This window comes from Cinclus cinclus, chromosome 3 (assembly GCF_963662255.1).
Source record: "Cinclus cinclus chromosome 3, bCinCin1.1, whole genome shotgun sequence".
Lineage (NCBI taxonomy): Eukaryota > Metazoa > Chordata > Aves > Passeriformes > Cinclidae > Cinclus > Cinclus cinclus.
The window spans coordinates 52719293-52744453 of record NC_085048.1 but is presented as its reverse complement, the minus strand read 5'-3'; the positions used below and the strand labels follow the sequence as shown (position 1 = coordinate 52744453).

Below are 25161 nucleotides of genomic sequence, written 5' to 3'. Positions count from 1 at the left end.
TTAGATTGTACTCAAGGTTACTCTTGTGCATAGCTAATAGTGAATTTACTTCATATTCTTAAAATCTGGCATGGATATGTATGAGCCTCATCAAACACTGGAGCGTAACTTGGAAAAGGTTCACTATATCCTTTGACCAAACTCAAGATTCATAAAGCCCAAATAGCCTGAAAGAAAGAACTGGGAGATCAAATCAAATCAAATGCCTAAGTAATTGTTTTTGAGAGCCTTAAGTTGAAACATTCCAGGAATGTAGTTTTCTAATAACAAGAAAGGCCATTGTAAAAAAAAAAAAAAAAAAAAAGAGACGAAGTGCAAATATGAAAAATAAGTGGACGATGGTAGGGAAGAAGACACTTGTCAAGCACATAGTTTTAGAGAAAATAGCTTTTGGTTATGTCCTTATTGAAAGAGAAAAACTGTTGCCTTGAGGAGGAAAAAGAAGGGAAAAAAACAGCAAAGAATTTGCTATTAAAACACATTCTTTGATAAGGAAAAGTTCAAGGAGCAATCTGGGACATCAGGCTTTTTTGCATCTGGGGAGATCTTAGGATTTCATTTGCTTGCATTGAAGTAGTAAATATGTGCAGGCAGAGATGCTGTTGAAGACTCTACAAGTGTTTTCTGGCTCTCGAAGTCTTCTGTTTTGACAAGAATTAAAGTAAATTCAGCAGCACATATTAAAAAATAACAGCCACTCTGCTCTGTGTTCAAAGTCCTGCAGTCCCATGGCTGCTTCAGCTGGGCTCAGTCTCAGCTGCTACGGTCTCAGCTGCACCCTCTTGATCCCTCTCTGCACTGATCTGGAGCTTTTGCAGCTCTCCAGTAAGTCAGTTCAGGAAAGTGATCTGACTGAAAAACATTTTGACTGCAATTATATTTTTCTTGTTGGGGGGTAGGGGGTCTGGGGAGGACTGTTTGTATTGTTGTGGGTGTTTTGTTGGTTTGTTAGTGTTTTTGTGGTTTTGGGTTTTTTTGGGGTTTTTTTAGTGTGTCTTTTTCCCCATCTTGATTTATGCCTAAATTACCCATACAAATAATGCTAGCAGGTGGAAAAAGATTAGGATGGTTGATTAGAAGCAGGGAAGATGGAAAGACTGTAACCACATGATACAAAAGTGGGGATTATGGTAGCCTGTCTCCTTGTAAACCTATGTAAACTTCAGTTTTGTTTTAGTTATTGGGCCCTAATCCCATACTAGATGTTCTATTGGCAAGTACATTTCCATGCTTATGTTTTTCCCAGTGTATATATAATTAAATGCACGTAGCTTTATGTGCCTAAAAATAAAAATGGACAAAAATAGACACAGCATTTCAATACACTACTTCCTGCATGTTTACTGCTGTAATGACAGTATTTTCATCAACACCATTTTCTGTAAATGTATGTTGGTAAACATTTCAGACAAATAGAGATTAACAGTGGATTGAACTTCTCCTGACTTTCATGGCTGCAGATTCTGCTGTTGTTTGTTTGTTTTTGGATTGTGTCTGGTCCCTTGTCCCTTTTAATATCCCTTTCCTGCCACCTCTGTATTTTGCAGCCTTAGCGGACAATGTTTGGGACAGCCAAAGCTTTGTCATTGAAAGATAAGCAGTAAAGATAACAGAAGTTTTCAGAAGTTGAGGCTGCATTAATAAATAACAAATATTTGCACAGATGAAGAGATTTAACTGGTTGAACAAGATGATCTGGTGCACACCTTTTTGACAGTGTGAATAGTAGGTGTGGGAGCAGGGCAGAAATGTAACTCAGATTCTTTTGTTCTTCACCTTTTTTCAATCTGGTCTACTATCAAATCTTTTACAGTTAGGAGATGAAGGATTCTCTTTATAACCTGCAATTATTAGCAAAATCTGAAATGCTTTCAAAGTCCTTAGTTTTTTGTTAAATGCTAAACAATATTGATGTTGTTTCTGAAATACATTCAGTCATTCACAGTGCCTAGTATCTTTTTTATTTGCCATTCCTTTCAGAATGTAATGCTGGGGGGCTTTTTTTCTCATTATTTTCCAACTTCTCTTAAAATTTCCACTGTAATATGTCACATGCCAACAGCAGTAGTTTGGTCTTACTGCCCACACTGAAGCATTGGGTTGTATGACAGGAGTCCCTAAACCCAAGATGGTAACCTAGGTTTTTCACCTGTTATGCTTTGGTATGCTCCGATTTGTAAGCTTTAGGAATCAACATAATTCCTTGCTGAAAAATGCTTTCCTGTAGGAGGTGAACATAAGTGTGTGTGTAGTCTTAAAGAAATTAATATATTGTTTATAGATAGATATAATAATTAAATGGTTTTTGCCCACTTACTGCTGATTTTCTTTCTTTCTAAAGCCTATGAATTATCTTTCTTTGAAAAGATGCTTAAAGAATAAAGAATTTTTTCTTTTATAAACATTTAATGCACCTTGCAGCTTTGTGCACGTTGATTTGCTAAATTAGTGTAAGGACCAATGTTTTATTCAATTCATTTCCCTGTGAAATGTCATGCATTCCACTGGAATTGTGTCAGTAAATATGCTTGCAAACAAGTTGCTTCCGCATGGCAATCCTATGCTCAGAATGGATATGTGTTATGTGTTAAATTTTTGAAAGAATATTGCACACAGGACATTCTAAACATGAAAATTCAAGAATGGGATGGGGGCTCTGTTTGCTTATTTCATTTGATGATTTCTGTTTGAAGAAAGCTTCATTTCTTTGCTAAGATAGTGGAGAAATAGAATTGACTGGGTAGATTAAATAACATTTGGGTACATCAAGACTCCAGAAAGCAGTGTATGTATTGTCCAGCGTTTGTTTGGCCAATCTAATTGGGATATCAGAGCAATAGGGTTTTTTGCATAATCGGGCTGTGTTTAACAGCTTCCTGAGCTGGGAACAATTCTGGCTCCCAGAAGCCCAGTACGATTTTCAGTGTCTTATCGATGTCCAGTTTAGCTGGACACTCGTACAGTGCAGCGTATAGAGCTTTCTGCTAGAACATCTGTTAAACCATATGTCTTGGCACCTGGTTCAGATGGCGATAACTGCAGCACTAATGAGTCCATCCATCATTGCTGAGCTTTGCATTAACATAGCATTGGATTAGGGAAAGCGGCTTGTTCTGGCTTTGCAGTCAGATGTGTTTTGCCATGGTCTGCGGTGATACCATTTGCCTTGGCGAATCTGAAATTCAAAGGGGTACCGGCTGCATGCATTTAAAGGTTTAATATGCGCCTTGTAATCCTGGGCAGATTTGCCATCTGAGCAGTGGTGAGCGGGCCAATCTGTCAGCAATAGCTGTGGGTGCTGGCTAACCGCCCTCCACTTGGGCTGCCAAGGCTGGCACGGCAGCCCCGCGCTCGCCTGTGGAGAGACTCGTCAGCGTTAATACGGTCTGATGCAGCCCTTCTCTCGGCCAGAGGAAAGTGTCTTTCCTCATGGAATAACAGATAATTAAAGCAATTGCCTGAGAGTAATAATTGAAAAAGTGAAATTAAACAGCATTATGGAAAATAAAATGCAAATTGCTGTAAAAACAATGGAGTCGGGCTGACCTCCCAGCGGTATCAACTGTTACTGGAGGATGAGCGAGCGTCTGTTCAGGCTCAAACAACTGCCTGCATCCTGCTCCCTTTGTAGAGGAAACTGCTGTAATCCTCAATACCCAGTTCACCAGCATCTTGGGTTTTGGTGCTGATTGCCACAGAATGGAGCGTGATATTTGGCTTTCATTTTTCTTACTAGGTACTGCATATATGCTCTCTTTAACAAGTCTTTGGAACGGGCACGTGCAGAAGGTATCCTGTGATGATTCTTCGTGTATGACCAACATAATGTTCCAGGAATTTAGATTAGAAAGCCTATGTAAGAATTTGTGCCTCTAGCAAAGGGTTGAGGGACAAAACATTGACTATTTTGTTTTGCTTTCTGGAAGGGCTGTTTCCTCTCAAAGAAAAGAAGTTATGCAACAGAAGTCCTTTCCTGCTGTTCCCAGGTGAAGACATGGATTAGTATTCAGAAGGAGGGTTGGAGTGTGGGCTGTGAGTCTTAGGGGTAAACCATTTAGCTAACCTAACAGCGAATGCTGGGAGGCTTGCTTTTGGCCTCGGAAAAAAATGCATTTCTAATAGGAGAGTCACATCCAATTTAACTTTGTTTTACATTGTTTGCATGTTGCTTTCTATGAGTTTTCTACTGCAGCTTTGCCTTTTGAAATACCATTGCATTTTGATACAGTTAATTAACTGGTTAAGATACCCTGTCTTTAGTTCGATGATAAAACATTTGCTGCTATAGTGCACCTGCCTATTCACCATGTTCACTACATTGGAAGAAGGTTTTTTGTTGGTTTGCACAAATTTTATGATCCCTGAAAGTTAAGGAGAGCTGAGTATACTCTGAATGTTAGAAAAGCTTTGTTATTTTGCTTTTTTATTCAGTGCTGCCTAGAGAGAGTTCAGAGAAGATGCCTTGCTAGCATCCTCAGGGTTTCAGCCGTGGAACTGTGATGGAGAGTTTTGATCCCCTTTTTGGTTTTGGTCAACTGTCAAATTTGATGCTTTTTTTGTTTTGAACTGATATAAGTCAGTCAGGCCTGCTTGCCCTAAGGAGGAGTGGGAGCTATGATGTTGTGTGGAGGCTGGAGGAAGAGAGAAGGCCTATGGCTCTGGTTTCACTCTTCTCCCTGTGTGGCATTGGGTGAGCCTCTGCGGAGGCAGAAGACTTTTTTGGATTATCAGCATCATCTGCCTAAAGCAAGTACTAATTTACACAGCAAACTGGGCTGTTTGTGCCAAACCTTCTTTCCTCAGCCAGTAAGATCCTGCTGAAGTCTACATCATACTACCTTTATCTTGATTACTGGCAGTGGCTAAGCAAGATATAAGTTTTTTTTTTTTTCTTTGCTTGAGGTTTGCACAGAAACTTCACTTTCCTCATTTATTTCATATTGGTTGCTTTTACTTAGAGAAAATATGTTTTTGAAAGGAAGACGCAGTATAAGGAGGCATAGAGGACTCTTGCAATGATTTGTCTATTCTACTTTCACTTTCACCTCCTCATATTTATGGTCTGTGATAGACATTGTGGTTTTCCAAACCTTTTTTTCAAAGTTGTACAAAAAGCTGCCTTGAAGTGATCTAATATTAGGCTCCTTGTAAATTACTTGACTTGTAGTTTATTCTGTATCCCACACTCCTGACTCAGACATGGTTATAAAAAATATTCAATCCATGAAAGTTACAGTATTTCTAGCTTGTTTGTTTCACAAAGGCTTTTTCCCCCCCTCTATTCATCTTTGATGCTATCTATGTCATTTAACCCTGAATGAAGCATTCTCCCTCTCCTGCCTCAATTTATCAGCTTCATGGATAAATATGGCAGTTTCCCTTAGATGCCCGGTCATCCTAGGTTTCAACAACATGAAATACTGTAATCCTCCTGGTCTTAATTTAATTCTGCCCCAGTTAGCTAAGTCCTCTGGTCTGCATAGCTACTAGTTGTTTAGTTTACACAGCAGCCTTTGGAGCTATGCTCCCTGTAGGCCTATCCTGGGGTCCTGTGGTGGCTGCAGCATCTGGTGCTGGGGACTGTGCTACTGATTGTGGCCTCAGTGGTGGCTTCTTTCCCTCCTTCCTTTTGTACTTTACAAGCAGAACAGCTCAGGTAGAACTTTGGTTCTTCTGTGTAGTCCTGGTAGTCACTCCTCAGTCAGGCAGTGCCTGAATCACCCATGCAAATGAGACACCTGAAATAAAGGTGATGTTTGCAAAAAGATAAAAATTCCTTGGCCGTTCTGTCTTGTGACTCTTGTGTGTTATTGCATGCATTCGGATTGTGTTCTGTTCAGTGGTGTGATGTGTGGTACATAACCTAACACTGCAGGCCATAATTTCCTAAAACAGCTGCAGGACTTAATGAATTACAGAAGAATGAGAGCAGCTTGTAGGCTTGGATGCTTTTAGAAAAGGGCAAAGTAGTTTAAGGAGAAATTTTTGAGGAGCTGTCTTGTGCTGTGTTGGCCCCCAGTGGTGGGATTTTATGCAACTTTTTTCCTTCATTGTCTTCTAATTTTTTTTTTTTTAGCTGCAGGATAAATACTGTAGTTTGGTGTGCACTGCTCAGGGTTATATAGTCCTTGAATCACTGTGTCTGGAATCCATACTTTTGTGAATTATGTGTTGTTGTGGATTTTTGTTTGTTTGTTTGTTTTTTTTTTAAACAAGAACACTACATCCAAGAACCAAAGCTTTCTGAAAAGTTCCCTTTTTTTAAAAAATACACTTTTTTTTTGTATGCTCAATATGTGTTTGATTAGGCTCAGACTAAGAGGCTTTAACATACTTAGAGAAAGTGAGTGTTGTTTTTATTGTGTGGTGGCATGACCAGAGACATGGTAGTATGAATTTTGCTAGGTTGCCTCTGGTGGGTTTTAGTATAATAAAATAAATTAGAAGTGCCACCTCTAAAGGGCCAGATGGCTCTCAATTAGTTTATTTCATCAGAGCCCTTGATTTCTTCAGTAGGAGGGCCAGTATGCAGCGTGATAGAAATTTGAGCTACTTCAAAGGGGACAAGTTTGAGTAACCAGCAGTGCATGATACCAAGACATTTAAAGTAATCATGGATATTTCTGTACTGTAGTGCAGAATGTAGGATAAAACCTGGCTTGTCACGTTTGTTCATGATCTTCAGTGTATGTTTGCATGGGAATAGCTGTGTGGCTTTTCTTGCTAATAAACAAATACACAGCTCATTGGAAAGTAGAATCTTATTCTGGTTTGCTATGCATGTAGGAAACCAGAAAGTTAAAGCAAGTCCTACTAATTTCCTACTTTAAAAAAGACATTTAATGCTTCCCCTTAATAATCATTCAAACAAAAGAAATTGCTGGTTCACCACCTTCTATTCCAAGAAGATAGGACTATTTAGGCATATTATTTTAGCTCTATTCCTAATTCATGTTTGCTTGAAAAAAAAAATAAATCTTAATCTAAATTTTGGACTTATAAATAACATTGGAAAAATATTCCCACTTTGTTCAGTAATTAAATCTTTTGTGGGGTAAAAAGACTAAAAACATATTTATAATTTCCCACAATAAATATATATCATGTTTTATAATGTTCCTAGTATGTTAATAAATTTCAAAATGCCGAGAATACATTGAGACATTTGTGTAAAATAAGAAAATATAATAGTAATAATAATAATTTAGAAATGTTTTGGATTTTTCTCTGTTTGGAAATTGTGTCCTAAATGCTCTAGAAGAATATGTATATCTGTGGAAAAGTGACAGACAGGCGCATATAAAGTAAAATTTAAGCACTACAGTTATTTGTGGATTTTACTCCACTCCATTTTTTTAAATTTTTTTTTTAATTTATTTTTTGGAAACACTATCTGGCAGAGATTGTGCATTTTTGCTGGCATTCAAACTATCCACATTCAACCACCTTGGTTTTATATTTTTTCCCATGAAAAAGACACATTTCTCCCTTTACATGAGGAGTAAACCCAGGAATGATTTGGAACATGTTGTTTACAAATTTCCCTTTCCTCAAGGCAGCAGAGGTCTAATGTCCTGGGCTGCTGGGGGCATCTTTCCAGCCCCTGTGCTGCTGCTGAAGTTCTGCTTGCATCTTTGGGGACAGGGTTGGTCAGACAAACTGTGGACTTGTGTCCTGCTTACCACATGTAACTTGCCCTCTCCTCTGCTCCCTGTGGCTGTGCAGCGAATTTGAACACAAGCTAATCCATTCGGTGATGATCATATATGGGCAGGGAATGTGTTTTCAGGAAAGTTTTTCACATTCCATGTTGGGTTTTTTTTGCATGAGCACAGGATGAAAGGTGAGGAGGGAGCAAGTGCAGGGCAGCTGGTAGGGCACTGCTGGCAGAGTAACGTGGGTGTCACTGCAGCCAAAGTGTTGACATCTTCTGATCTCTGGAGGCATCCCAGCATCCAGCTGAGAGCCCGAGAAGGCAGCCAGAGTTGACTGTAATCATTAGCGGTAGAGAGAACTTATTTTAAGGTGTTTACAGTAAGGAAAGGATGGGGATGTGTAAGGTTGAACTGTCCAGGCTTATAAAAATCACTGGTGTGAAAAAAAGGGTTCTGGAAAATTTAGAGGGAACATTGCTGCAGACAGATGTCTCATTGCTACCTAAACAAAAAAACCCCACACTTTTCAACCTAAAAAGTTGAGGGAGAAAGGCTGATACATTTTAAATTTGTATAAGATATGCACTTAAATTATATCAATTAAATAAGATGTTGGAGTTTAGATTATTTTGGTTCCACTCAGGTTCTAAAAGATCCACTAATATTACATTTCATATTTATTAAATGCTTAATATTTTTCATGAGGCAAAAGAGATGTATTTAAGACTAATTGTTAATTTACCTAAGATTGTTTTTAAGCTGCGTAGGCTTTGCTGTTGACTTTATTTAAAAAGTAGATGATCTAATTTCATTGCCTGAAAAAAGTTTAATAAAATCATGTTCCTATCAAATTAAAAATAACCTTGAAGTCAGAGTAATTTATTAAAGATTGTAATTTTAAATGCTTGAAATGCCAGAATTAAGGAGGTTTTTTCACAGGCTAATATTTCTTTTAATCAAGTGTTTATAAAGAGTAGTTCTTTGTGAATCCCAGAGTTATTTTCACAAAAGAGGAGGACTGCCTGGTGGTGACCTCTCTTAAATGAGCAATTCAGGGTTATCAAATCAGACAGCAAGAGACTGGAGGAACCAAGGATCGCACAGGGTACAGCCATTACCCATTAGTATAACTCCACATTAATTTTAAATTGAATTTTTAAAACTTAATTGAGCAGCATTTTCAAGCTCTGTTCAGTGTGAGCAGGACATAAATTGAAACAGTATGTACCAGGAACCCTTAATAAGCAGAGAGCACTGCTGCCTTTCTTCCCTCCTTTAAAATCAGTAGTAATGCTCTGACATTAAAAAGAAGAATTTAATTAAGAGATCGTGACAGTGCATCTGAACTCTGACTGGCTAATGGGTTACCAGTGTAAGGGATATGCACTGAAATGAATGCAGTGTTTTTTCTTTAACATTCATTCTTAGATGAGAGCTTTCTTTCTGTTTGAACTTTCCATCATTTTAATGATGGAGAAATATTCTAATGGATAATCTGTATGTGAAGAAAGACTTTGAAAATGTAGTTGTGCAGTTGGATTCCCAAGAAACAAATTCTAATACAGAGAAATTAGAGCAACTGCTCCAAGCCTTGTAAGATAATACGGTAGGAAATCACTCATAAAAATAAAAAAGAAAATCTGAGGTGTTGTTCTAGAACCATAAAGTTTGTCAAATTTTATTGTAATTAATTTCTCTGAAAGGGCATTAATATTTCATTTTAAGTAGAAGCTCAATTCAGTTTGTTTTTCAACTCGAATCATGCAGATGAGCTTAAATAAGCAAGTTCTGATCTTCACCGTGTAAATTATTTTATATAGTGTAGCTTGGATGCGCTTCTCTGCTGCAGACTAATGTTTAGTATTCCATTTGAAGCACTGGACTTATTGAAACTGAATCCTTCATTTTAGAAAACTCCCTAATATGTATTTTCCCTTCATAGCAGAACAAGAATTACTTCATTACATTGTTTACTTGTCAAGTCTGCTATGATTGTCCATGTTTGAAAAGAGAGGTGTGTGCTAGGGAAGAGCAGGGCCTTCCCTCAAAATGGAGCTAATAAATCTCTCCCTCTGAATTAGTAGAATTTTGAAATTAAGGGGCTCTCAGGCAAAGATACGGGGATAGGAATAACATTTCTTTACTAGTATATCTAACAACACAAACAAAATACCAACAGCTATGAAATTACCACCAAACAGAGCAGTACCCCAGTCCCAGTCCATTTTGTCCGCAGGCACCCTTCCCTTCACCCTTCCCTTCACCCTTCCCTTCACCCTTCCCTTCACCCTTCCCTTCACCCTTCCCTTCACCCTTCCCTTCACCCTTCCCTGTGCTGCAGGTACCGCTGCTGGGCAGGTTCAGGTCCCGCCGGGAGCTGCAGGAGGGATGGGGGTGATGGCAGCGCCGTCCCAGGTGGGAAAGGGATACAGGAGAGACTTTTGCTCACTGTATCGGTCCCGGTGCTCAGCAGGGAGCTTGGAGACAGCAGGCTGAAGGGAGAAGGCAGAAAAGAGCAGAAAAGATGGCTCCTGGTTTTGGGATGGCAGGCATGGTGGGAGCAGCAGGAACCGTCCTCCACGTGCCTCCCCTCCCTTTACTTCCTGCTGATCTCTTGGTTTTTTCCCCCCTTCCCCCTGTCACTAGCCATCAGTGCTAGAGACTAGCCATCAGGGCTTTCTTAGCATGTCAATGGGGAAAATTCCATTGAGAGGAAAGGGAAAAACCCAACCCCCAACAATCATATAAGGTTTGAAGATACATCTTCAGTTTAGTGTTGGCTGCTTGGTATTTTTGACAATCATATGGCAAGTTTGTGTTTAGTGGTGGAGTTTGACCTCCTTCTGCTGAGTGGCTGTGCTGTGGCAAGGCCATCAGGGCATGGGACAAGCCTGAGAGGAAGAAAGTATCATGAAGTTTGTTTATTTTGGTTACTTCAAGGCACTCGATCCAAGGTTTATATTAAGTTATCATTCCTGACAGTCCAAACCTTTGGGAGGGGGCCAGGGGTGAGGAGGGGAGAAGGGTGGGGAGTGCAAGGCTTGAAAATTCTGCTTCCAGATTTTGTATTTCCTGTCAAAAGAAGCCAGCTAGCTGGAGGGGAAAGCGCACCTCCCACAAAATAATTTTACTGTTGTTTAAGCATCACTAAAATAAAAAGTCTTTAACATTATCCCTCATTTGCTTGATGTCAGAATTTAATAATTTTTTTCTAAATCGGAGTCAGATACCCACAAAGCTGAGGATGGAGCCCGTGTCTGTCACAGAATGACTTGGCTGCACCACAGTTGGTCCAGGTGTCCTAGAGCCCAACATACACTGTTTTTTGCCCTGGGAGCACCCTCTCAGAGACCACCTCTGTGATAACCAGGCTTGTGGTTGTTACGAGATGACAACAGTTTTAGGGAGAAGCAATGAGAATACATTTTGGAAGTGTCTTATGTGCCATTTTCTTCTGGAAATCTTTTTTTCCTCGTGGTATCTTGTGGCTCTTTCTGGCCCAGCACTGCAGACAGAGCTCACACCTGATGAAGTGGCAGAGAGGGTGGCTGGATGAGGGAAACTGGATGGTGTCTTCCTGCAGGGAGAAAATGACACCAATAAACCTGCAGTTGGTAAAGATAATGGCATGGTCTTCATACTGGAATATGAGTGACTGAAATTTGCCTGCTTGATATAAATAGAATTTGTCTGTTTATACATGTTAATAATTAGAGTGAATGCTTGTTTCAGTGGTGATGGACCCCTGGTTAATTACCACAAAACGGTTTAAAGCGACTAACCCATGCTAGGATGACAAAGGGTGGATGTAAAATGAAGTGTCTGAGTGTTATGAAGTACTCCTGCCTGTGTCAGGAGGCTGGCTGATATACACATGCAGCATTAAATCATCTTTTTCTGCCCTTGGTGTTTAGTCACAGACTTCCAGGTTATTAAATTCTGCGGCTCAGCAGCAGTGCTTTTGGTGTTAGAAAGCTTAGAGTTTAAAACCTCAATGGAGTTTCTCATTACAGGGGTTGATTAGAGCTAAAAAACATCTACAGAGGTCATTCTTTGCTATGCGTTGAGCAGAATGGGCAGTTACAAGTAAATGCTGCCATCTTTCCAGGGTCTGAGCAATGCTGAGTGCTCAGAAAATGTATCCTGGTCAGGAAATAACATGCAGTTGATCCATGGGAGAGTGACATTATTTGTTCTCTTTGTGCAGGTTTCTGGGTGTTTTTTAATGCTGACTTTTGGTGGAGGGTCTTGTTTTTCAACTGAAATCAAAATTGAGCATTTAATGTGAATGGTAATAAGGATAAAGGATCCCACAAGAGCTCAAACTCTTTCTATCTTACTGACCTGTCACCTGGCCCTGCAGCTCTAGGCAGATTAAATTTTTCAGTGATTTGTGGTAGCTGTGCTTTTTTTTTAAGGACTCTCTAAGCTCCCTCCTTTAAATGAGATCTGTGCTATTCCTCTTTCAGTGTCTTCCTGCCCTCCACTTTTTATTTCAGCTAGCTTTAGATGGATATGTGGTGCTTAGTATAACAAAGCTAAAATTTTATAAGGTATTGAACTTGGACAGATAAAAGGTAGCATTTAAAAGGAAACATTGGTTGGTTGGTGAAAAAGAGCTGTTGCAGACCTTCAAAATCCCTCAATGCCAGATTTGTTTAAATATATCTTACAATACAGCCAGTGTATGTGTTGTAAATCTGCTTAAAGTTGAATGAATTTTCTTAGGAGTACAGCTGCTACTGCTGGGCTGTCCTAGGATGATTGTAGCTATAAGGTAGTTGCAGTTAAGTATGTCTTGGTCATGTTTTGTGCCAGTGCAAAATCCTGATGGTACTTTTCACTACCAAACTTGGTTTTCAAATGTTATTGAGCACTGCTTGTTTCTTGATGGGACCTCAGTACTGAACTCTTCTACCATGGAAATGCATGATAGCACAGTCTGAATCCATTTGGTTTTTGGTTTTCGTGTCTTCTTTGTATGATGATAATGATAAATTCCTTTTATATATTTTGAATTAACTCTGCATTGGTTACTCTTGTTTTCAGAGAAGAAATGGGGAAGATATTCCAGTTGCTCAGACTAAAAATATCAATCACAGAAGATTTGCAGCTACCTTTAAGTTGCAAGAGGTGACAAAAACTGACCAGGATTTATACCGCTGTGTAACTCAGTCAGAGAGAGGTTCTGGAGTCTCAAATTTCGCTCAACTTATTGTTCGAGGTAAAGTTTTATTTATTTTCATTTTATCCAGTTAAATGCTTTTAAAGCCAGTGCTTTCTGCTTACACTTTTTATTTAGCTTACATATGCCTTGATCTGAAATGATCATACAAAGATAGCCCTGTGAAACTGTCATAAGATGAAAGTCTGGTTTGCAAAGCTCGTTACAATTGCTTTCCGTGGAATGCACCTGTGTAAAACTCTTATTCCACAGTGTGTGGATTATGCCTATGTGCTTTTATTGAAATGCTATTTGTTGAATTTCAGGTGCAAATTAGATTCCACCCATACATAATTAGCAATCCCTTTTAAAATCTGTTGCCTTGAACACACTGGTAGTAGAGCAAATAATACATTGTTCTGTTACCTGGGAGACAGGTAGATAAAAAGAGTTGTAAACTTTCACCTACCCAAGGACTGGGAGCATTGTGGAGCCTTTTCTGTGAGGATTTCCAATAGAGAAGTAAAAGGAAAAAAAAGAAAACTTGCTTTTCCCACTTTAAATATTTTTTTGGTTGAAATTAATTCAAAAGCCTGCTGGGGTGCAGCCATAGCCATGTTTGTGGTGTGATCGATGTGGTGATTGTTTCATTTCTGCATTTTATGCTCTGGAAACATATAATCTTGACTGGGAAAGAATATGGTTGACCATAGGAGTTCAGTTTTCACTTTAAAAATTGTGCGCTCTCTGGCCTGGAATAAGCTGTTGAATTGCTTCTTACTTAATTATCTTAACTCCAAAACAGCTTGTTTCATGCTTAGCTGTGATGAGGTTTGCAGTTTTTTAACCCCGGAAAAAGAAGTGGTGTACAAAACCTGTTTGTGGGGCTGCTGCCTGGTAGAGGGGCTGTTTTGGCCTGGTAGGTGCAAGGGTCTGACACACAGTGGGCTCTCGCTCAGCTCTTGGGTGAAGCTATGGGCTGTTTGCTCAGTTGTGCATCTTGTAGTCAGACACTGCATCTGAAATGGGGACAGGGCAAGCAAGTTTGTCCTCAGGTTGTAGAAATAAAAGCAATGTAGGAAATGCCCTGACCTGTTTTTTATCTGGTATTTGCTGGCAGAGGTATTTTCCCTGGGAGACCAGTTGATTGAGGTCAACCAGATTTTATGGCTGCTATGAAACATCAATAAAAATGGGCCTTGCTGACTATACAAAGATTTAGACAACATGTTAAGAGCTTCTTTTTATTCTGTTAGATGCACCTTTTGTATAGCAAACTACAAGATGGTCTTCATCCTAATAAATTGAAATAAGTCCTATCGAAGCATGAAAACAGACTTTTGTTGTTAGAAAGGCAGGGCAAATCAATGTATTTATCCTATAAATGAAGTTTTCTATTTTTTTTTTTTTTAGTATATAACCACAATAAAATTGTGTTAGTAATACTATTTGTATTTAAAAAAACCCAAAAGAATATGAAATTTCATAGTACCATCTTTTAAAATGCATCATATTGTCCTGCTGAAAAACTTATGTAATTTTGTAGATAACATCATATTTATGGCTCAAAACATAAATTTGATATTTAGCTATATATGTAGCAGCTATAGAGGGCATTTTTTTTTTTATTTTAAGGTTGAAGGTTTTACTTTTTGGGTGCTTTTTATCACAAGTCCAAGAATTTTAACTTCTTTTTTTTAGTATACATATACACACGCATGCATACATACATAAATAAAAATATTTAAAAATGCCCTAAAAGATAAACCTTCCAAAACCATTTTCATCTATTTGACACCATGGTAGAAAACAAAGATATATGTTTTATAGTTGGATTTATTGCTTGCTGTTGTATTTGGAAAGCAATATACAGTAATATATTTTCTTGTTTGTCTGGATAACCGCTAAATAAATCTTGTTAGCCAAAAAAGCATACCCATACCCTTAGGGATCAGCTACCCTGGTGTTAAAACTGTAGTGAAAATTAACCATAATGACAGGTCCTATATCTCAGTGGCACTTTAAAGCTGACATCCTGCTACATGGATACAAAAGATGATAATTTTAAAGGAAATTTTTGGGCCACTGATATGAATTGCCTTTAATAAGAGCTGGCATAGTATTGCCCATTGTCAAAGATGACCCAAGGGGAAGAGTTTATTAGTGCATTTCCTTCTAAACTGGAAGTGACAGGGCATGCTTGGGGCTCTTTTGTTGCTGTTTGTAACAAATGAAAATTTCACTGCAGAATTCTCATGCTGAAGAGTATTGATCTGTGTGTTCTCACAGCCAGAGGAGGGGAAAAAAAATGATGAAACACAATTTACTTTGTCATGGCTTTAGTATTGCTTCCAGATAATTCTGAGTAACGATAGGGTCTTTGGTTTGTAGAAGCCAAACTTTATTGACAACAGTGTTTATTAGAGAGCGAGGGATGAGGAACTGGAGTTGTTGCACAGTATCTCAAAACCTTGGTGTTTGCATTCATGGCCAAGATATGGATATATCTTGGAATATGTCCCATGTCTGTATAGGCATGTGATACCATAATACAGATTTAGAGGAATCTGATACTTCCCTGATGAGCGTTAGTCCTGATAAGTTAGCCTTGATGAGTAATGAAAGTTTGCAGTTCTATAATGTAGATTATGTTGAAACATCATTATTTAATTTTGAGCTTTAGCAGAAGAATTACTTTTAGTGGAGTTATAAACTCTATTACAAATGTAGTTACCTAGGAGGGATGGTATCAAGACCCTGAAAGGGATAACGCAATTACTCTGATTAGTTTTTTTGAAGAAAAATTGAACCAGGATAGGATTTGTAATTAAATTATGAGATTTTACCAAAAGTAGTTCCAGTCAATGATTTAATGTCTCACATTTGTTTAGGGCTGGTCTTCTGCTCTCATCTCAGTTGCTGCACTGTATTGTTTTTTTTTGTTGTTGTTTTTTTACATGGTTTCTATAGCAGTGCTATTATTCTTGGATGCATGTAGAAGGAGTTTTCCCTTTCCCCTTTCTTTTACAGGAAGTTTGGTGCTGTCATTACTGTTATTTGACTTACCCTTCTGAATATCTCCATCTGATTAATTGTCTATTTATATTTGCCCTGGTAAATTGGCCATTTCTGGGAAGGGAGTTTCTTGAAGTCTTCAGGGCTGTCTGCACTGGAACTTGAGGGAGGTGCTTGGGCAGAGGGACAATATCTGTGATAGGTAAGAGTGAACAAGGAGCCACTGATAGTTTATTTCTTTTTCACTTGTTTCTTACTTACTTTTGAGAACAAGTGTATCTCAAAGACTGCTGCTTAGTGTGGAATTTAGAAATGAAGTGCCCAAAGAGATCACCTGTGCCTCCGCTCATATGTATATTTGATAGATGCAACTCTGTAGCCTTTCCAAGTTACAGTGTCAAATGTTCTGACCTTCAATCAGTAGAGAACCTTGCCCCATAATCAGTTCTTGTATGCTTCATTGTTCCATGTTCATGAAAATGTACTGGAATGTTTCTCTGAAGTTGTCAGTATTTGCCAGAAAAGTTACCTTGTGCATCAAGAAATGAGGCAGTGTCCAACACAGCAGCTATGATAGTCACAAAAGTGGCTGTGAGATGGGGATGAAGCTGATGAACAGTTCGTTGTTCTGATTGTCAAAAAAAAAAAAAAAAAAAAAAAAGAAAGAAAAACCAGTTTCTTAAATGGTATAATAAGGAAGCACTTCATGTAAAAGTGTTTGTATGCTTGCCCAAGTTTATTTTTTTTTAAAGTAGCTGCACATTGTTAGAAAAATAATTGTACAAAACTTGACATTATGCTATTAAAAGCCACAAAATCAGCAGGAAATATGGCACATTTTATTTTATGTAGTGGATCTTGCATATATGGTCTGGAAGAAAATGTTTGTTAAAGATAAGGTAGAAAAATAAAGGATTAAACCCTCAAAATCTATGAATCTAATACAGCATTTGTTAATAATAATGTGGAGAGTTCTATCTTATGTCTGGTTCTACTGATAAGTTTGCAAGTTTTATTTGAGCCATAACTTAGAGCAATTCTTTATATTTTTACTACATGTTTTTAGGGGTTTTTTTTAACATTTCTTCATCCAATCAAAACATCTCTTCTGTGCTGGGTTCAAAGCAAAGGGAGGTCTCTGCCTTGATTTATAGTTTTGATGTGGAATTATCTTCATGCACCTGGTAAATCCAAGTTAGTAACAGCAAAAAATGGCAGTTTTCCTCTACTGTCTTCTGAATGTTCTTCCAAAAATCCTGAGTTCTGATGAAATTACCTGTTTCTAGGCATCTGATCTGTTTGTATGAGTATGTGGATATCATTGCTTCTTTTATTTGACTTGACATTGCAAGCAGTCTCTCTTCTAAGTCATCAGGTTCAAGTTTTGGTGGGATTTGTGATTGTTTGCCTCTTCTTTGTTTGCCTTATTGGGCTGAGTTTGCCATCAGGAGCAGTTCCTGTTACACAAGCCTGGCAGAGACTTTTCTGGCTTTCTTGTCTGAATCTCTTTAGGGATTTTCTATAGGAAAACTAGTAATTTGGCTGGTTCCTGGTAATGCTAGAACACTGTGAAGATGGAGTTTGCCCCTGGCAAGTAATTCTCATGGGAACATTATTCTTTTTCTTGTACAAGAAAGCTTCGAAATATTTCCATTTGAGAAAGCTGTGGACTGAAATGCACTTTCCGAATTGCACTGGTACTTGTTTTGTCTGGGAAAAAAAGTGAAATCTCCAAGTTGCTTCGGATGTGTGTACTCAATTTTGTGACTCGGTTTATTTGTTCACTATAATAACAGACTTAAAAATATGTCAAGGAGAGCACTAGGTGGCAGGTAAAAAGTAAATACACCAGGTAGCCTGAATTTATATTCCCTGCTTGCAAATAGACTGAAGTATTTTTATACCAATTTAGCAAAATGCCCCATATTTCTGCCCTCAATTATTAAGTTCTCTGATCAATAGGAAAAATTAAGAAAAAAAAATATTTCCCCTCTGATGATATTACCCACCATCATAAATATTAGAGAGTTCAGGTTATAGGTAGTGCTTTGTAATGTGTTCAGAAATTCAGTCTCCAAGAGATGGTGGCTTTGGACTGTATCTTTGCAAAGTCTTGAGGAGGGCCTTTGATGTGTGTTTTTCTGAACTCTGGAATTTCAGACCAGAGAGGAAATTGAGGAGAGAGAGATATTGCATTCCAAGTTATTGAAATCTGTGGACTTTGCATCACTGCCTTGGCTAAGTTTCCTTTTCAATCATCAGCTGACTTCAACAGAGGTATGCAAATATTTTATTTGTGTCAGAAGACCCCTGTGGCTGCTGTGCTTGGTTCATAAGATGTATTCCTGGAGTACTGATATTAATACTGGTACTCTTTTGGACACTCAGCTTATCTTTAAAATTACTTTGTAATCTTAAGTTTCCTCATTAGTTATAGCCTAATTCTCTCATGGCTGTATTCCTGAAGGAAGAGCAGATGACAATGTCATAATTACTTTGCAGTAGTTGGAAAAGTAAGGAAATTATTCTGTAAAATTTTTCTAAACCTTGCTAGTAAAACACAAATTGTATTTTGGGTGTATATTTAGGTATAACCATTAGTCAGAGAGTCAAGGATGCAATTAACTTGATCTTTTTGTGGCATTCTCTGATTTTATTTTCTCTACTGTATTAAGATCTTATCCTCTTTAAGTAGGTTTAATATGTGAATCTTCCTATTTTTCAATCCTCTGTTTCTTACAGTAGGTAAAGAGGGGCTGTCACCCTGAAGTCAAAGCCTGCCTCCTTTGCATAAAAAGAATGAAACAAAAATATAGGAAAATGCCTCAGAAAGTCTTTATGCTCCTAATAAATAAATTGAACCAGACAGGAGTCTCAATTTTGTCATTCATCTACATATCAGAAAGAATAGCATCTTCACTTTCTGCTCAGGCAACCCTCCTGTGAAGTAACTCTACTCAGCTCCTTTGTTCAGGCAGCATTTGTCTCTGGTTTATATAATTAATAGGTGCATTGCTCATTTTCTTTAGGAAGTGCAGGAAAGCTGATTTTTCTGGAGAAGCAGGTGAAAATAGTTTTAGCAGGATTTTTCAAAGAAGCCCAAGAGACTCATTCACTCAAGGTAGCAGAAATGCCAGGTATTTGACATGGGCTCCATTCCATCTTTCTGTGTTGAGGAATCTTGGCTGCACAGGTTTCCATTTGAAATGGCAATCACAGAATTGCTGAGATTGAAAGGCACCTCTGAAAGTTATCTGGACCAAACTCCCCCTGCTCAAGTAGCATTACCTAGGGCTAGTTGCCCAGGATCATGTCCAGATGGCTTCTGAAAATCTCCAAGGATGGTTATTCTGCAGCCTCCTCGGGCAGCCTGTGTCAGTTCTCAGGCATCCTTACAGTAAAGAAAAGTGTTTCTTGATGTTCAGAGAGACCTCGCTGTATTTCACTTTGTGCCCAGTGCCTCCTGTTCTCTCACTGGGTACCACTGAGAAGAGCCTGACTCTGTCCTCTTTGCACCCTTCCTTCAGGGTTTATACACATTAGCAATATTCCCCTGATCTGTGTCATCTCTAGCTAACTCTTGAAATGTTTCTAATGTGAGCTGTTGCTTTATTGTAGTTCTGATGTGCTCTTCAGGAAGGCCTGAAACATTTAAGCTAAAGCAAACGTTTTGCTTTTATTTCATAAGACATGAATTTGTACTGCTTGATATAGGCTAAATTAATATTCCTCACTAGGCAAAACCCAGCAATTTCAATGTTGATGCACACCTTCTTAATGTGTTCTCTGAATTTAAAGGTGGCTGGTCTGGATCAGAGCAAGAACCCAAGTCCTGTAGCTCTGTGCTCTGCCCCAATAGCCAGTGATTGGGGCAGAGTATCAGAGAAAAGTAGATGTAGTAGCATCCTTTGCTGACTTAGATTTTTTCTATCCCGGGGGTCTGTGGTTCAGACATTGTCTAAGGACAATACCCTCTCAGCCTGGACACAAGCGTTGTGCCTTAGTTTCTCACTCATAAGCATGCAGGAACCAAAAACAGTTTAATGATCAACTAATTCACTTGGTGCAAGGGCTGTTTTCTATTTATAGTTTTCATTGCCTGGTGTATATTTTTCTCTGACATCCATGATGGATGTTGATGCTCTGTGGCACTTTGATTCACGAGTCCAAGCAGCATGAGCTCCTCTTGTGTTTTCTGCAAAGCTTCATACTGCCTGCATGGGAGCACATGGGATAGCAAACTCTGCAGAGGTCCTCTCTTCTCTGCTCCCTTCTCAGTGGCAAGAAGCATGACAGGAATACTCTTTTCACAGGCTCTGGGGATAAATCAGAACAAAAGAGGAAGGAGGAGGAAGGCTGGGAATGCTAACAATGAGCTGGATTGGTGTTTGCATGGCTATTTCTGCTTTTTTTCTGAGAGATACTTTTCTATATGTCAACATAGTTGCATTTCTTGGCATCTGATCACATCTAGAACTACAGATAGCTTTTCTTCTGTCATTCCTAATTAGTAGGTATGACACTATTTCGTGTATTACTAGGTGTGACACTACTTTGTGTCCAGGAATGAGCATGTAGCAGGCCTGACTGTTTTTCTGATGGCGGTCTTTGACCATGTTGCATAAACATTCAGGAAGGAATGTGCTTTCAGAGCAAATCTCCAGAAAAGGGCCTTTCCCTGCTTGCCAGGCAGAGGACTGCTACTTGTTCTTGTCAGTTCTTGCGGAGACCTTGCCATGGCTTGGCAGCAAAATAAATACAGCTGCAGGGTCAATGAAAAGCAGGGGGAGCCTATAATGGGTGGTGACCTGAGATGATCTTGACTGAGTGGCTCAGGGGTTGCAGAGGAGTTAGCTCTGTGCTGTCAGGCTTACTGCTGGCTTTAGGTAATATTCCTCATGAGTTTTCAGCTTCTGTGGCAGATCAGGTTTTATCAGCCCCCTTACAGGCAGCATCAACTGGGTACCATCACCTGCTCTGTCTAATCCAGCAAAGCCAAGATATGATGCAGCTTCACTCAACCTGATTCAAAATGGTGCTGCTGGTGATACCACAGATGTGGCATTAGTGACTGCATGAGTGAGATCTCACTGTTTAGGTGTTCTCCCATACCTCTGCCATTTTCTCATGTGCCTGCTTATTGTGAAATCACTTAAGTGAAACTAAACACCAAATAAAGCTTTTGGGAAATAAAAATTTAATTGCTTTGGATAGCAGGATTCTTGTTGGCCTTTAGGCTTGAAGGGAGTCAGTACAAAGGGAAGAAAGAGGCAAGGGAAAAGCTTTCAGCAGATGTCACTTCAGGGAGGAAATAAGGGGATTCATTGTTTCTTATATCTGTGTTTTATCCAAGTGCAGTGACATAAAGATCATTTGCAGTAATGTGATTTTTCTCATCTTAATTAGAGATGTCTGCAGACTGCCCCACCACATCACTGCTGTATTTCACTTGGATAATTTCCCCTTCCAGTATCTGGTCTGTCCCTACATTTATCTAAATCAAATATTTCATTTGAATACTCAGCTCAGGATAGTCTCTCAGTTTAAATGCCACTGACATGACCGTGGAGGTTAAAATATTTACTTAAGTATAGACAAAGTTGCCTTACCTGCCATCATTTTCCAGTTTGGGGGAGACGAAAACCCCTCTAGGTTTGACATCTCTGTATTGTGCAGAGTTGTTAAAAAGGGTGCTGATGACTAGATGCATGGTAATGATGAAAAGGGGTGCATTTTGAATTCAACATAGAAGGCAGAAAATGCAGGATGTCAGAGAAGCCATATATTAAAGGGAATTTGAATTGGAAACTGAATCCCAACCTGCCACTGGGGGCATTTTGATCATTTTGATTTATTAAACTTTTATAACAGCATTCAGATGAAGCTGAACTGAAACACTTAGTCTTGGGTGGTTTATGGTACACAAGTCACCATGCTGGGGAAATCTCGCCATGATCAATGTAGAGTTAATTTAAGTTGCTTTTTTAATGCAGGTGCACCTTTGTGCTTTAGTATGTATTTAAAAATCTAACAGTGTTCTAATGCTGAATTACTTAACAGAAACACAAAATGAAGCCACACTGACATTTATTTTCAGCTGCATTTGGGTGAATCTTGCTAGCAAATTGAACTGCAGGAAAACAAACTGCAGATATAGTCCTATACTAATTTTATATATTGAGAAATATATACACATTATAAAATAGCTAGCAATGAAAATAGTACTATTTCCTAGAAAAAAGGGTCATACTGCTAAAGACACAGGTGCTTGCATTGTACTGTTCTGACCATCACCCAGCCTCAGCAGCTGTACGTAGTCTCAGTGAGCACCATCCCTTCAATAAAAAGAAATCAATTACTATTAGAGTGTCACTGCAGGTTAAAGGCATTACAGGTTCACACTCAGTTTTGCAGCAAGGAGATGATACTTTGCTGCAAATAGGGAATGATGCAAAAGATGGATGAGACAGAGTTCAAGGAGCAGTACTGTGAGGGGTCTGGTACTATCATTCCAAGCTGTCTCAGAGACATGATGGATGATTCAGTGGCAAGAAGCAATAATACCCGATGATGAGAGATTTGTCTCCAGATCTTGAGCCCGCTGCATGCTGTCTACCTGTTGGTGTTCTAGTGGCATAATGATTCCTGATGTGTTATGAAGAACTAAACTATTGTGCTTAAGCAGCTAATTTGGAATGCTGAATTTAGTACCCTGAATTTTTTGCCAGCTTCTAGGGAAGCAAGTAGCATATCAAATGCTCCTGCACGTGGTGAATTTAATTACCTCTTATTTATGTGTGGTACCTGTTGACAGGATCTTATAAGCTGTGCTAATATGATAGGTAATTTGTTACCTCCAGAAATCACTTTCTATGTGCCCTCTGATCATTATCATGAAACATGATAAATGATCTAGCCCATGAGGTGTTAATGAAAATGAAATGGATAATTTGATTCTATGTCTAAATTGTCGCTGGAAAAGTTGTTGCAATTATAATGGAACTTATCTCATAAAAATATGCTTTGCAATGTGCCAATGACCTTTAATCATCTTGGCTGGGGAGTTATTTGAACATAATTTTAAAGAGATTACAAAAACTTTGCTCAGAGTAGTTTGGATAGAAGTTTCTTTTTTTTTCCTAAAGAGTTTTAAATATTTATCTATTTAATAATTCATATTGCAGGATTTTTCTGCAATGTTAACTGTTGGAATATTTGCAGAATCATATAGAAAATGGTAAGAAACATATCTGCCTCTCCTGAAGAAGAAGGAAACTTAGCTACAAACATACAGATAGATTTCTTCCTGCTGTGATGCAGTGTTGAATTTGGGTGTGCTGCTTTACTAGAGAGCTTGTCATTGAGATAGATATGGAACTGCTGACAGGTATGTCTTGGAGAACAGTTAAGGAGTGTTACAAGGAAAACGAATGTGTTTCTCTTCCCTGTTCCCCAGGTATGTTCACAGTGCTAATGGCAGAGTCTGTGTCCTACCTCCTTCATGAGGAAGGATTACACTGTTGCATTAGGACTGATACTTGAATTTTTATCTCTTCCCTAAGTTTTTTGTGGTTTTAATTTTATTTATTTTTAAACTTCTTTGTTTCTGGGACATCATCTATAACGTTTCATGTAGTTATTCTGTGTCCATTTTCTTAGCTTTTTGGCATGTCTTGTACTGCCGGACACTTTGAGTGTACCATCCCAGTTGATGTCTGTACATGGTAACAAGTGAAATTTTTCGCTTTCCTCAATTCTTTGCTGTTAAACAGAAGAGAAAATTTCTATTGATGGGTTTGGAGACTAAACAGACAAAACTTAGTAACGGTGTGAGGAAAAAGTGAGAGTACATTCTTAGGAATTAAAAACTGTTTAGAATTGACTTATATTAGAAACCTTACAGACTAATAAAAATGGTCAGTAGGGATGATAGGGAAAAGCCTCCCAACAGTCAATTTACATTTTTCCTTCAAGAAAGGAGGATGCAAGTACAAAATATCATAAGATGATAACATTTTCAAGGTTGGAAGATACCTTTAAGATACTCAAGTCCAACCAGCAAATCAGCACTAGCACTGTAATCCCCAAACCATCACCCACTGCCAGATACAGACACTTTTTAAACCCCTCCAGGGATGGTGACTCTACCTCCTTCCCAGGCCACCTATTCCAATGCCTGATCATCTGAACAGTGAAAAAACTTTTTTCTGCTGTCTCATATGAATCTCCCATGTCATCTTAAGGTCATTTCCTCTGGTCCTCTAGCTGCACACATGGCAGGAGGGATCAGTCCCCACCTCACTGCAAACTCCTTTCAGGGACTTGTAGACAGTGATGAGGTCTCCCATGAGCTTCCTCTTCTCCAGACTAAACAAACCCAGTTCCCTCAACTGATCCTTATAAGACATGTTTTTTTGACCTTTCATGAGCCTGGTTGCCCTTCTGTGAACACACTCCTTAATCAACATAATCTGAAAGGTGTAGACATTGCATGGTGTTAGTTCAAGGCTTATAAAGCAGAGATAATTTTCTGTTAGTTCTACTTTTATTAGTGACTGTCGTAACTTTGTGTCAATTAGTTAATTTTAATAAATAAATGCCAGTAAAAATACTTTGCTCAAATTGGAGTTTTTGTCTGGAATTTTCCATAAATAAATGGATTATAAGGTAAATTAATTTGAACTTTATTTGAACATAGCAAGCATCTTCTAGTTTGTGGAATCAAGATGAACCTTTATATTCGATTTTTTTAATATTTATATTTGCTTTTTGCTTCTTGTGACGATCTTGTGGTAGATCCTGTAAGACATATGGAACTGTACCTGTTTGTGGGCACAAGGTAGAATACTACAAACATCAATGCCATATGTGTTTTTAGTAAAGCTGTCTTACTTTACTAAACTGGCTTACTCATTTCCTGAGAAAATCAAGAATAGTATATTGTGTGTTTACCTGATCTATTTCACCATCCAACAAGGATTAAATTTAAAAACAGGGGTTTTTTTTCTGTTTCACTTTTTTACCTGAAATTGCAGCTCTGAGTTTATGTGAAAATCTCAGCTTTATTCTTATATTGACATCCTCATGGTAACACAAGTTGTGTTTTTAAAAACTAGAGACATAAAGGCTACCGCTTTTGAAGGGAGATGAGGGTAAACTAGATGTTTTTTCTTCGGCTTAAAAATTGAGATTGAAGTCTCATGACTTTTAATGCTCGCTTTGAACTTTACTCTGACTTTGAATTGTGTTGACAGCAGTTGGAAATGTCTTGACTAACGATTTATTCTTCAACTTTCCACTTGGACTGCATGACTTGCATGTCCTAGA

General features: G+C 38.5%; 1 protein-coding gene across 1 annotated transcript in view; it reads left to right on the top strand.

Annotated features, from left to right (window-relative positions):
- Positions 1–25161, top strand: part of PTPRK (protein tyrosine phosphatase receptor type K) — a 293433-nt gene that overhangs the window by 91360 nt on the left and 176912 nt on the right. The window contains exon 6 of the mRNA XM_062488975.1: positions 12705–12879. Coding sequence (XP_062344959.1) covers positions 12705–12879 — 175 coding nt within the window. The remainder of the gene's footprint in view (positions 1–12704; positions 12880–25161) is intronic.